At 44.4% G+C, this 13,561-nt stretch overlaps 1 protein-coding gene and 2 non-coding genes across 3 annotated transcripts; 1 reads left to right on the forward strand and 2 right to left on the reverse strand.

The window, feature by feature from the left end:
- The first annotated feature begins 1,497 nt into the window (after positions 1-1,497).
- On the forward strand, positions 1,498-9,891 carry CPOX (coproporphyrinogen oxidase). Its single transcript, XM_058823524.1, has 7 exons — positions 1,498-1,900; positions 1,992-2,135; positions 2,841-2,951; positions 3,349-3,490; positions 5,519-5,737; positions 7,423-7,527; positions 9,360-9,891. The coding sequence occupies exons 1-7, from the start codon at positions 1,498-1,500 to the stop codon at positions 9,445-9,447; spliced, it is 1,212 nt and encodes a 403-aa protein (XP_058679507.1). The 3' UTR covers positions 9,448-9,891.
- Positions 9,892-10,312: 421 nt separating this feature from the next.
- On the reverse strand, positions 10,313-10,384 carry TRNAD-GUC (transfer RNA aspartic acid (anticodon GUC)). Its single transcript has one exon. It is a non-coding gene; the product is annotated as a tRNA-Asp (tRNA).
- Positions 10,385-10,664: 280 nt separating this feature from the next.
- On the reverse strand, positions 10,665-10,738 carry TRNAI-AAU (transfer RNA isoleucine (anticodon AAU)). Its single transcript has one exon. It is a non-coding gene; the product is annotated as a tRNA-Ile (tRNA).
- Positions 10,739-13,561: the final 2,823 nt, after the last annotated feature.

Genomic DNA, 13,561 nt, shown 5'->3' on the forward strand with positions numbered 1-13,561 from the left:
ACATCCACAACAGTGTTACCTCTATTAGTCTGCCCTTTTTCCCTTACCCATGCGATCTTGACTTGCTTGTTGTCCACCAAAGGCAGAGCTCCATACGTTCCAAGTGCTCTCTCACAGAGAGGAAACTCCACCACCGCACCTTTCTGTCTGTCTCTCCTAAACAGTGCATAGCCCTTCATGACAACACTGCAGTCATGCAAGCTATCCCACCATGTCTCTGTAATTGCAGTGAGATCAAAACCCTTTCACTACCCTTGTGTCTAGTTCCTCCACTGTATTAGGAAACAACACGTGCTTCAACTTTAGAAAGAACAAAGGATAAGCATGTGCCCTCTAAGATCCACAGGAAAGAATCCTATGGCACAAAACTGGTGGTCCCAACAAACTATTCAGATCTAAAAACTCATTACTATGAGTAGAAAATCAGAAATGTCATACACAGAAGAGCAATTCTTTTTCATGGTTCACAAGACAGCTCAGTAAAATACAACTTCACTCCTACTCCAGCAATGCCCAGCTGGCCCTGCACAAGCCATTACTCACAAAATTACTCTGCAGCCCCACGTAGTTGCACCAACAATATCAGGTTATTTGTAAGCAGTATGCAGAGATGTTTTACAGGTACAAGGACAGCACAGCGCTCTCTCCCAAAGCTGCACCAGGCAAGGTGTGGCACCTGAGTGCTGCATCCATTGATGGCTCTCCCTGTCACGGCATCCTCACACAATGGGCAGCCCAGATCAAGATGGGAGGGTTATGGGATGCTTTCACTCTTTCACAGCAGTCAGTGTGGATGGGCTTTCTTGCACACATGTATGAGCCAGCTGAGTGCCGATGGCATTTTGGTCTGTTTCAGAAATAGCATGACCAGCAGGACTAGGGAAGTGATTCTGTGCTCAGCACTGGTGAGGCCACATCTCAAACACTGTGTCCAGTTCAGGGCTCCTCAGTTCAGGAAGGCCATTGAGGTGCTGGAGCAGGTCCAAGGAAGAATAATGAAGCTGGTGAAGGGTCTGGAGGACAAGTCTTATGAGGAGCAGCTGAGGAAGCTGGAGTTTTCAGCCTGAAGAAAAGGAGGCTCAGGGATAATCTTATCATTCTCTACAGCTACCTAATAAGAGGTTGTAGCCAGGTGGCAATCATTCTCTTGCAGGCAACCAGCGACAGGACGAGAGGACATAGCGTTAAGCTGTGCCAAGGAAGGTTTAGGTTAACATTAGGAAGAATTTCTTCACAGAAAGGGTAATTAGACATTGGATTGGAACGTCCAGGGAGGAGGTAGAGTCACTGTCCCTGGAGGTGTTTAAAGAAAGACTGGACGTGCCAGTTAGTGCCCTGTGGTTTAGCTGACAATGGGGTGATAGACGACAGACCAGACTAGATGATCTGAGAGGGACTTTACCTAACCGTTTCCGTGGGCAGACACAAATTCATACCCGGCTCGGCCCCCGTTCCGCCCCGCCCCGCCCCGCCGGCACTGCGGCGCCGGTGCCGGTCATGGCGGCGGCAGCGCGTTTGTTCCGTGGGGCCGCCCGTGGCCCGCCGGCCCTCCCCTTTACCCGGGCACTGGGCTCCGCGCCGCCGGGGCCGGTGAGCCGGGGGGCGCGGCGGGCCGCGCTGGCGGCCGCAGGGACGCTGGGCGGGCTGGGGCTGGCGCTGGGGCTGTGGCGGCGGCAAGCCGCGTTGGCGGCAGCCCGGGAGGACGAGGAGGAGAAGGAACTGCGGCAGCGGTTCATGGCGCCGCCGGTGAGCGGGCTCCGGGAGCTGCGGCGGCGGCGGCGGGAGCTGCGGAGCCGCATGGAGGTGCTCATCATGGAGACGCAGGCGGAGATGTGTCGCGCCCTGGCCGACCTGGACCCCGGCGCCTCCTTCGCCGTTGACAGCTGGGAAAGGAAGGAAGGTACGGGGGAGGCGCGGGGGAGACCGCGGATACCGGCACCGCGGGTTTGGTCACCCCTCGGTGACCCTGACCTGGAGCCTGGCGTTGGCAGGCGGAGGCGGCATCAGCTGCGTGCTGCAGGATGGCGAGGTCTTCGAGAAGGCGGGTGTGAACGTGTCCGTCGTGTCCGGGTTCCTGTCCGAGGAAGCAGCGCGGCAGATGCGAAGCAGAGGGAAGTCTCTGAAGGCCAAGGACGGTAAGGCGTCTATCGCGCAGTTGGGATGGGGAACCTGGACGTGTTGACCTGAGTATTCCCGTTCAGGTACTCTGAAAGCAACCTGGCCTTTGAGCAGAACATGAGGAAGGCAAGACTGATGAAAGTTCAAAGGTTTTCATTTGTATCATAGTGATTTCTAATCAGTAAGCTTGACTGGTGGACTTTCATGTCCCTAGAAAGCCAGGTATGGGAGTGCTTGTCTCTCTGTCTTGCTGCAATGAGGAATGTATTGTAGGCACAGGTGGCCTCTCAATAATGAGTCTCTAGTGCAACAGTGAAACAGTGCAGGAATTATGTACCAAAAAGGTGGAGGGAGAAAACCAACAACACCTGAAGGCTAAAGGGGACTCAACACACCTTTGTGTAACAAAGGGTAATTGTGAGGACTGGGGGTGGTAGAAAGCCTTAGCAGTGTCTTATGTTTTAAGTGGTCTTCATCTGGTGGATTCTCCCAAGTATTGTCACGTTTTAGAACAAATACCAAAGAAATCGCTGCGTTAGGTGCACAGAAGTGTATGGATAAGAAGTAACTTGCCCACTGATTAATAATGATGGGTGACCCAATATGAGACACTTTCCTGTTGTGGCTTGGAGCCTAAGGGAAAATAGTGATATTCCTTAAATGATAACAAATGAAGTTTATTGAAAAACTGACGAGCTTTTCCTGTGCATCCTTTTATCCAGGGAAGCTGCCTTTTTGCGCCATGGGTGTGAGCTCTGTTATCCATCCAAAGAATCCTCATGTTCCAACCATGCACTTCAACTACAGATACTTTGAAATTGAAGAAGCAGATGGTAAGGATTATAGTCCAATGAAGACTGTATGAAATGTCTGACTCTGCCCCAAGGAAGTGTGAATGCATGGCAGGGTAAGAGATCAAGAACCAGTGCGAGTTTGCTCCCAGGTATGTCAAGAGTCACCAGCCCATCTTGTGAAACTGCTGTCCTGTAGTCACGGTCAGTAGTCCAAAATGGTTTTCACTACACTGAAGTTTGTGTCATCTTTTCCTGAAGTCACTGATCATTGCACTACTTTGTAGTCAAATTTTTAACTATTGAAGTCTAGGGACACCACTGAAAAATGATGTTGTTTTGTATTGTAAAAGTAGATGCTAGTTTTTGGTGAACCACTAGCAACAAGTTGCTGTTCAGAAGTTTAAAAGAAAAATGTTGCTGTTTGCCTCTGCTATAGGAACTAAACAGTGGTGGTTTGGTGGTGGGACTGACCTCACTCCAACTTACCTGAATGAAGAGGATGCTGTTCATTTTCACAAGACTCTGAAAGAAGCCTGTGACAAACATGATCTAAAGCTGTATCCCAAGTACAAGAAATGGTACGTGAACAAAGGTGTGCTTGGGAGGAGCAGAAAGCAGCACTGGGTGTTGGCAGTTAAGTGTACACTAGGAACTGTAGGTTCTGATGCCTTTTGAAAAGTATCAGAAAGCCCTAATGAAAATCAGAAGTGTACTGGGACAAAATGTTGTCTAAAGAAATACCTTATTTACAGAATCCTGGATTTTTCAAGTCTGAGGGCTGACAGCTGGGATCATAAGTCTACAGCCCAAAGAAAAACTAAGCTGATAAAATTCCTTTTAGCCTCTGGTGTTAAACTAGGATAAGACTTCTGAACTTGCACAAACTCTCTTTACAGTGAACTCGTGTAAATGTGCATGATTTAATGTGAGCTCTTGGGCCATCACAGCAGTTTTGAAAATCTCATTTTTGTTTTTCTGCCTTCAGTCTGGCCTTCATAGCCAGGTAATTTCCAGGTATGTCAAGGACATTGTCCTTAATGTAGAAGCTTCATAATTTGATGAAGCTGTATTTTTTTCTCTGGTGACACATTCACTGGGAGTTCAACAGCACATTTTCTAAGATGCAAATTTTTAATGTTCTTCTTGAGCTGAGAGATACAAGTGATGGGATCTTCCACTGCTAAGTGGGAACTTGCTGTTCTGTGTCTGATAATCCTATCTGCCACAGGCTGTGTATGCAGGAAGGTGGGGGTACCCTTTTGTAAGCTACTAGGTCTTGTCTGAGGACAGGAGATTAAGTGGGTGTTGTAGTTTGGGTGGCAACCACTTAGTAGAGAGACATATTGTAGAGCCTTGAGATTACAGTCTTGCTGTCGGAGGATTTTTTGCATGGTAGTTTAGAGAATCTACCTTAATGGTCTGGTTCTTTGCTGCTTAAGCAGGTTTGCAATGCCAGCTGCAGGGGGTCGGAAACGTTTTCCCACTTTGCTAAAGAAAAACATTATTACACTTACCACATTGTCTACCTGATCTAGATTTAAGATTTTTGTCAGACTTATTCTCTTTTATGTTTCTGACTCGGTGTTTTTCCCTAATTCTTCCTGCTATCATAAAATAGAAAACACGGATTATCCCAGTGAATAAAAAAATAGAGTAGCTTATCTGTTACATCTCTATGTCTTTCTTGTTATGGCCATGCCATATATAATGCTTGAGAACGATTGTGGATATATGGAAAACTGGTCCTGTATGGAAAACTAGTCCTAATGGAAGGCCAGGTTTTCTTGATGTTGATGGTTCCTGCTTCATACTTCATTTTGCTTTCTCCTCCATGTGAAGACTTGCATGCCCAAGCAAGGAATTATAAGAAAGATGGAGTTAAGTCATTCAAGTTACAGTAATTTCACAACTAAATACTCCCTGTAAATACAAAAGAGATTAACTGCTTTTAGGATAAGCTGTCCTTACTCATTTATAAACTTAAACACGAGTCATGAAAAGCCACTGCTATAATGATTCAGTCTTTCAAATTTTAACTATTAAAAAGCCTTTTTCCAAGGAAGGGTGCCATGACAGTTGCTTTCTTATCTGGTCTTGGGGCCTTAAGTTAATTTATTTTGATGAAGAAAATTCTTTTACTTGGATGCCAAAGAGAATAAATTCTCTTCCAAGTCTGAGTTCATATGAAAGCTGTCCAAATAATGTGAGAACTACATATAATGCTGGGAATGGAAGCTGTCAAGAGCCCTCAGTTTTGAAATTTTTGAAATTAGATGTCTCTGTTCAGAGTTGGTTGAGGATACGAATTGGATTAACCCACATGGGCGCATCTGCCAGGGTGTTCAGTGACTTTGTGGTGATGTGTAGCTTTACAGAGACCATTTAATCAGAGCTTTTACTGCAAGTGACGCAGGAGTGCTTTCCAGGTGATGCTGCACTGTCCTGCCTCTGGGCATCAGGGAAACAGTGGGGCACCCAGCCCTGCAGAAACTGACTTATGGGCAGTATTTCACTGGTTCTGTCCTGCAGCATGCAGCTCTTTGGAGTACTGTTCATGTCTTTGAATACTCTGGACCATATTAGTAATCATCTGACACTGCTTCTAGGTGTGACGACTACTTCTATATCAAGCACCGTGGTGAGCGTAGAGGGATTGGAGGCATATTCTTTGATGATGTGGACTCTCCCTCCAAGGAGGAAGTATTCCAGTTTGTAAAGAGTTGTGCCAAAGCTGTTGTGCCTTGTTACATTCCCATTGTGAAAAAGCACTGCCATGACTCCTTCACACCAGAGGAAAAGCTATGGCAACAGCTTCGGAGAGGACGGTGAGTACTGGAGGAACAAAAGTATACACAGGAGGTGGACTGGGCTGGCAAGAAAAAAATATGAGCTAGTTCTTCACGGTTACAGGTTGTGTGGGCCAAAAAAGCTCACCAAGAATTTAAGCATTTTTGTGCATAGAACTAATTCTGAAATCCAGTGCTAGATTGCTAAACAGGGTGCAAAGAAGGCATTTCCCACTCTCCCATGTTGCAACACAAGCAACCCAAACAAAGCGCCACCATTTCTTTTCAACTCCTTCAAAAAGCAAGAGAAGCTTTTGCTGTGTAACAGGCCAAGGGGTGTGGGTGTGCTTCATGTCCTGAATCCTGCCCTCTCCTGCAGCCCAGAGGTAGTGTATATAGGGCTACTCTGTCACATGAGGAGCTAAGGATAAAAGAATGGTGGCTTCCTATTAAGTAATGCAGGAAAACCCCAGAAAGTCAGGAATAACTGTACTTGAGTTCTTTCAGCTCCTTACATACATCTGATCCATCTGATCTTGGCATTGAAATTCCTGTAAAGGAATTGAGGATACCTGTAAAAGAATACAGAGAGTTGGATTTTTTTATTCTGGCATGGTCCAAGGTTACTGTAAAATACTTAGGAGGATGTCTAATGTCACCAACTGTTAATGCTGCAAAAGCTTAAGTACATTGGTCAATACAGTTGTACTCTGTTCTCCACGTCCTGTGACTGTTTGAGTGTATGGAGAATTGAAACTATGCTTTGTGCTTAACTAGAGTCTTTAGTTTCTGCCTGTTCTGCAGAGAAATGTGAGACTGGCATGGAAAGAGTGTAAGCATTCAAGTTCAGATCACTGGCCTGCAGCTGTTGGTCACTTAAGCAAGCATCCTTAATTTGGTGGGACTGTTCTTGGGAACATTGGGCTTTCAGGATCCAGCCTGTGGATGGGATTTAGCAAACCTGCAAAGTTTAAAAGGTGGAATAACTTTTCTAGGTTGCAGCCAGGACTAGCTCTTGAGGTCTGTCTATTTCCCTGGGTCTGTTTGCAGTTTATGGGGCTATGTAAAGCTTTCCATTTCTGCACATAGATAAGAGCTTTTCCCTTCCTGTATCTTTAAGTACAAACACCCTGTATTGGCTCTCGAGATAATCCTTGATGAATTGTCACAGCTCTGTTCCTATGCTGGGAGCAGAAAATGGTCTATTTCATCACTTACAAATCCCAGCCAGCGCTCTGAAGCTGTCTGACTTTTGCTGTTTCTAGATCTTCCCAGGAACCAGGAAACACTGTTCTGGCCTTGCTGCTTATGTGTCCTTCAGCATGGAGGACTGCACAGTAGAATTTTTTCTCTGGTTATTTTCAGTACCTTTAAGGCCTCTTTATTACATCTCCACAAAGAGAAGAACCAAGGTAAATGTAGTGTCAAGCTTGCCAGCAGGGCTGAGGCCTGGGAGGAGTACAGTACAGCATAAGAGCCTGCAGACTGCTCTCCTTAGAACAGTTGGTCTGCTCTAGTCTCTTACCTGAGGTCACTTCTCCCTGTGCTCTGTGGAGTGGCAAGGTCACACCTGCATTCCTATGCAGAGGATGCTGCAGAACAGTTGATGCCAACTCAGCAGAAAAACAGGCTGGTTTTGTTTGGCGTCTGCCATTTGAAGAAAGCACAACCAACTTCTGCTAATAAACTAGGGATTTTTCTGTTGCATCTCTTCATTCCTGTAGGTATGTAGAGTTCAACTTGGTTTATGACAGAGGTACAAAGTTTGGCCTTCTGACACCAGGATCAAGAATCGAAAGCATTCTTATGTCTCTGCCACTGACTGCAAGGTAAGGGTGTGGTTATGTGGAGTTGCAGCAGACACTGTTCTTAGTAAAATACTTCATAGGATTAAATCCAAGGTCTCTTCTGGTCTCTAGTCTCTTAACAGTGACGAGTTCATGCCTGATACAATAACTGGACAAGTACAGTTCTCTATTCTGCATATGCAGCTGCATCTCCGTTGTACTCACCTAGTTTCCAGTAGTATGTGGCATAGAGATTTTCTGGCAAAAAAAAATTATAGTTTTTTTGCTTAGTTCCTCTTGATAGATTTATTATTCTCGCTCCATGGATTTTTGCTTAGTAGCCCTTAGAAACCATGAGAGCCTCTGGCAGTCCTGCCAAATGTGGGGCAGAGAGCTGCACCGTTTAACTAACTGTGTGTTGTATGAGAAAGTACCTCTTTGTTTTCTACTTGAACCTGATGACTTAATCTGACTTCTCACTGAGTAACATTATTTTCTTCCTGTCCATTTTCTCTATTACAGTTTTTATTTTACAAGGCTTCTGGGGAGTTTTCATTGTTTGTTTTCCAGGCTGACAGTTTGTTTTCCTGCTCTTTTTATTTTTTTGTACAGTTGATGTTTCATACTTTTGCCACTTTTGCTAGGCTTAAATTTACTGTGCCCTTTCTGAACCGGGGATAAGGAACAGACAATGTAAGCTACATATCTGGATACAAGATGCAAGTGTGCTCCTGACTTATAGCGGCATAGCAATATTTTAATTCATTATTCTTTCCACAGTCCTAATATAATGTTTGTTGGCTTTGACTGCTGTTCAGCATTGAGGTGGGTTTTTTTATAGAGCTGTTACAATGCCAAAGTCTTTTCTGGGCAATAAAATTTAACTCAATCTGTGTGCAACCTTTTTCTGTGTCCATCACATCAATCAACAGTAAATTTCACCTGCCATTTTATTACTCAGTTGCTTGGCTAAATACTGTTTTTAACAGTGCTTTTAGGTTTTAACCCATCTTGCTTATGCTTGTCACACCAGGAAATTTGGCCATTTACTATTTATTCCCGTTGCTTTTGGGTGTCCTGTCATGAATTCCATAAAACTCACTAGTGAACCTCCCTCTGCTAGGGAGTGAAGGCAGTGCTGTTCTTACCATGTATCTTTATCCCACTGACAACACCTGATGTGTCCCTGACCTGGTGGTGTATGTTCTATGTTTTGACATAATTATGGTGATTGTCTGGGTTTGCCTTTTTTCATCAATGTAACTAGCTCACTTCACAGGATGAAGGGGTCATTCCTTGGGGGGCAAAATGGAAGGAGAATGTACCCATCTCTCTGTGACCGCTGACACTTTCCTTTCTCTGTCATGTCTCTTTCAATTGCTTTTTCAATGAAAAAAGGGATCTTTCACCACTTTTGTTCTTAAAACCAAAATTCAACAAAGACTCATAGAGCTTCCAGTTGAGATTCTGGAAAAAGGTTGTGTCACCGTCAGAATTCTGTGGGTTCCTGGTTTTGTTCCTTTTCCTAGTTATACTAGTGTGTCACAAGAGACTGTTACAAGATTTTTGCAAATAGACCTGCATGCCTTATGGGACATAGGGGTACTGCTCTTTCCTTTTTCCTTGTCCTTCCAGATTTTTCAAAAGTTGGTAAAGAGATGAAGCTAACATTTCTCCCATCTGCCCTGGTGACATTATTATTTGTTTTTACTGAACTTGTGATTTGTAACCATATCTGTCATCTCAGCCAAGAGTATCAACTGTGTATGTAGCTTTGCATCCTTAGAAAAGACAACTCCAGTCCAAACACCGCCTGGTGCAGGAGAAGTGGCTGTGAGCTGGGCCATTTGAGTGAGTTTCCCTTCTCCTTGCAGGTGGGAATACATGCACAACCCACCAGAGAGCTCGAAAGAAGCAGAAATGCTGGAGGTTCTGCGAAATCCCAAAGACTGGGTGCACTGACACGGATCATAAACAGGATTGATTTCTTCCACTGAGCCATTCTGAGAGAACAGGAATGCCTGCAAACTAGCCCATTCAAACTGCTGTTGCATGGTGTTTCAGTGCGTCTATTTATACTCTTACCTCGTGCCTTAATTATGCTGTAGACTTGTTAAAACTTGCAAGTGTGTGAACTCATTCTTTTAGATTGATGGGCTAACAGTGTTATCCCTAGCTGCTGTTGCCTTGTGAAGGACCGGTGAACACCTCACAGGGCTACTCTGCATGCTTTAGATGACTGCAAAATGGCAAACTACTGTGGTGTCTTCAGGGAAATGAAAGGATTATCTGTGCCTAAATAGCACTGCTTGCCTTTATAAAATGTTGGTATGCTTAAAAACATTTTTTTAAAGAATGAAGGGAATATTTGGTATTACATTAAACCTTAAACTGTGCTTTCAGGAAGCTGTGGAAAAGGTAGTACTTCATCATGTGTTTTTTGATGGTATCTTGTTGATTGTAGAGGGGGGAAATGGTTTAAGATGTGCTTATAACTTGGCTGATGTGAGTTGAGGTCTCAGTGTTACCTCATGAGAACGGAAGGATGGCTGTCCGTTTGAGAAAATCAGCACTGAGCATCTGTGCAGCAGACCACACAGCAGAACAATGCTGCTCGAGCCAGTTCCATTGCCAGGGAGGTTGACAGTGGATCAGGATGCTGTTGGATGTTGCCCTAAGGCATCCACCTCTGCCTTCGCGCTCCTCCTAGCATTGGGCTGATTGGCTTGTCTCCCAGCTCGAACTTCGCTGAGGGGCCGGAAGGGGAAAAAAGCAAGTGGAGAACGGGTTTTCTTTCCCCCCGATCGAGGGAAAAAGTTGTTCTTTCCTCCCCGTCGGGGAATCGAACCCCGGTCTCCCGCGTGACAGGCGGGGATACTAACCACTATACTAACGAGGAGTTGGACATGGGAATGTGGTCTCCCCTCCACGAGCCGGTAGCACCTCACTTGCTGCGAGCTTCTGGTGTACGGGTGGTGCCTGGCTTGGCTCCAGGAGCAGGGCAGGGTGGGGAGAGGCGGCGGCGCGCCTGGCACTCACTGTCCCCCCATGATCGCCCAAGTCCAGCTTCCTCTTGGGAGGGACCGCGTTCCTTTCCGTATTAGCCCTCCGCCCCTAAAACAAAATAAAGAGATCCTCTGCTAAGTCTTTTCTCCAAGGGGAAAAGAAAAAGGACAAATTGGCCCGTACGGGGATCGAACCCGCGACCTTGGCGTTATTAGCACCACGCTCTAACCAACTGAGCTAACCGGCCAACTTCCTGAGAGCTGTTTGAGGATCAAGAGGTGAGGCGCTCCCACAGACGTGCCGTGGGTCCAGCCGCTGCCGAGCGCCGCTCTACAGCGATCGCTCTTCGTAGACACCGCCTCGGCGAGTTGTTTCATGGAGCCATGGTAGAGCAGCAAGGGCACCAACCGGGGTGACGAGCATTCCTAAAAAATTGAGACTTTCGCACCTTTCGTTTTTCTCTGCCTGCTCCCTCCTCCGGTGCGCGGCGATTAATTGCGGGCGGCACGGAGCGGCTCGGCTCGGCTGCACCCCGCACACGGACGCGCACCTCCCGGCGGAGCAGCAGCACCACCGCAACGAACCGCCACGCTTTGTAGGAGCCATTGCCGACCCTTCCCTCTCTCCCTCCTTTTGGCCACGCCGCGGACGGAGATGCGATGGAAAGAGTGATGGGTCCATTCTCCCTGTGAAGGGTCACTTGTGAAATCAAGGCATTGATTAGAAAAATGCCGAAAATATTTCAGAATTAAATACCTCTGAGTCAGTGAAAAAGTTGTAGAGGAAGAGGAGATAATTAAATTCCCAGCCCTTCCCTTCACAAACCGTCAGTATGAGTGCTAAATTGAGCTCTTCTCCTTTGTTTCATTTGCTGCTAACACGACCTATCATTAAATACATCAATAAAAAACATACTAGGAAGCCAAATATAAGGTAATATCTGCATCGAGAAGCATATATAAAGGTATCATGATGTGAAAAACGCCAATCACTTGTTTTTAAATTTTTTAAAAGTTTAATAGTAATAAAATGGTTAAAAAGAATAGTAACACAATTAGAGTAATAACAATTAGGACAAATTGAATCAGGACAATATGAGACAATAAAAACAAAGAGTTAGGGACGTCCGGGTACCTTTTTCTGGGCATCGCGAGCCCGAAAAAGGACACCGGCTAACAAAGGATTAACCCTTAAGAACAACAGCCCGTTGCGTATTCATACACCTCATACATGATGCATAAATTCCATTCAAGACAGGATTCCGTCTGGTCAGTGTCAGCTTCTTCCTTCTAATCCTAACAGCGCCTTTGAGGCGGGAAGAAGTTCGTTTCTTCTGACAAGAAGGCAATAAATTCCCTTTCTCTGAAAGATCTAGGTGTCCTGTGGCTGCTATCTCGCTGCAAGTCCTTTCTGTTAAACAAAGCATCTTACATAGCATAGTTTCTATTTTAACAATTTTTATAACCTAAAACTATATTTAACACAGTACTTAAGAGAATTAATAAAGCATTTATTTCTAACACAACACATATAATATTCATTTTAATATTTGTGAAAGGCCAATTATAAAATACATGCATTGTGAAAAGCCAATCATAAAATACATGCATTTTTCACAATGACAATACAAGAGCTTCCTCAAATCCTGGGCAATATTTAACAGAGATGTTCCCACATGCTGCAGAAAAAGACCCCAAAGCAGCGACTAAAACAGTGACCAATAAATCGTGTGAGGAGATGGTCACAGATCATGTGTAAGAAAATATGGAGTGAGGAAGGAAAAAGACAGGAGACACCTGATTGACAAAAGGGCAGAAAACATCAGATATACATGAAGAAGAAAGAAGCAGAAAGCCCCACAATAAGGGGGCTTTTTAGAATAAAGACTTTTAAATTGAAAAGGCATCATTTACTGGGCCTTAAAAATAAGTGGGCAGTCAGAAAAAATTATTTGATTAGCTGTAGAACTGGAAGAATCTGCAAAAAGTGACATACCTAAAAATGCAACCCTGACGTGGTCTAAATTCAACAGATGCTGTTTTTCTTTCCTTAAGCAGCAGCATTCAATCACTAATACTGTGGGACTCCAAGACTGTAGGTTTTACTCCATCAGAAACCACAGTCCTCAGAAGTTGATAAAAAAATTTTAGGGAACAGCACTGAAGCAGTAGAATCACTCCAGAGGCAAGATGAAGACTGCCTGTTGTGAGCAGAATATGGATTTAAAACTGTGTCTCAAGCTTTCTCAAAAATTGATTTTGTTAGAATTTCAAGCTCAAGAAGCATCATGACAAAGACAACAGTCAGAGAAGAGAGAAGCTGTACGGTTTCTGCTGTTGTGAGTAGACCTCATCTCACTGTAAAATAATTTCAGAGCCACTGGGACAAGGCCTTTTTCTGAGCAGATTGCTCAGTAAAGAAAGATCAACTGTGAATTTGTGTGCCAGGAGCCAGAAGATACAATGCAACTGCAATGAAATGTGGTGTCTTTCTGCAAGAGAAGGGATTGCAGCCCTAACTCATATTATTACCAACATCGATCTTTTTCTCTTAGGTTATCCCTAACTTATTGACCACTCATTCCTTTAAAATACCATTTTCTAAGAAAATTATTATATAAGCATTTCAGTATTTAAAAATGCAAGAAGCACAGTTTGTTTTGCTCCTATTGTGTCATTAGAGTTCAAAATACATTTCCAAATACATTTCCCAGTCTTTCAGGATAAGAAGAATGCCTAGGGAGAGGTTTACATTATTTTTTCTTCCAAGAGTAAGAAATAAGTAATCGTCTTGTCAACAGTTGAATCCTTAATGTGCAGGTGAAAGATGGTGAATCTTTGATGACAGATGTTTGTCAAAATGCAATACTTAGAACTACATGTTTGAAACGCCTGTTTCCTTTTCCCTTCCCCAAGGAGTCAGATTTAATAAATTTAATACTTTCAACAACTATTCCAAGAAAACCACTTAAGATGAACTAGTCCAAGAATGAGGAAGTAAAGGATGACATTTACTTTCCCCCTCTTAATTACAGTACATTGCAAGTAAGTGATCATGTTCATAAAACTCA

Source organism: Ammospiza caudacuta, chromosome 2, assembly GCF_027887145.1.
Source record: "Ammospiza caudacuta isolate bAmmCau1 chromosome 2, bAmmCau1.pri, whole genome shotgun sequence".
Taxonomy (NCBI): domain Eukaryota; kingdom Metazoa; phylum Chordata; class Aves; order Passeriformes; family Passerellidae; genus Ammospiza; species Ammospiza caudacuta.

Bases quoted from the DNA above. Each gene is read 5' to 3' on its own strand.
- CPOX (XM_058823524.1), top strand. From the start codon at position 1,498: ATGGCGGCGGCAGCGCGTTTGTTCCGTGGGGCCGCCCGTGGCCCGCCG. The intron at 2,952-3,348 runs GTAAGGATTATA...CCTCTGCTATAG, and splicing joins TGAAATTGAAGAAGCAGATG to GAACTAAACAGTGGTGGTTT. The intron at 5,738-7,422 runs GTGAGTACTGGA...TCATTCCTGTAG, and splicing joins CAACAGCTTCGGAGAGGACG to GTATGTAGAGTTCAACTTGG.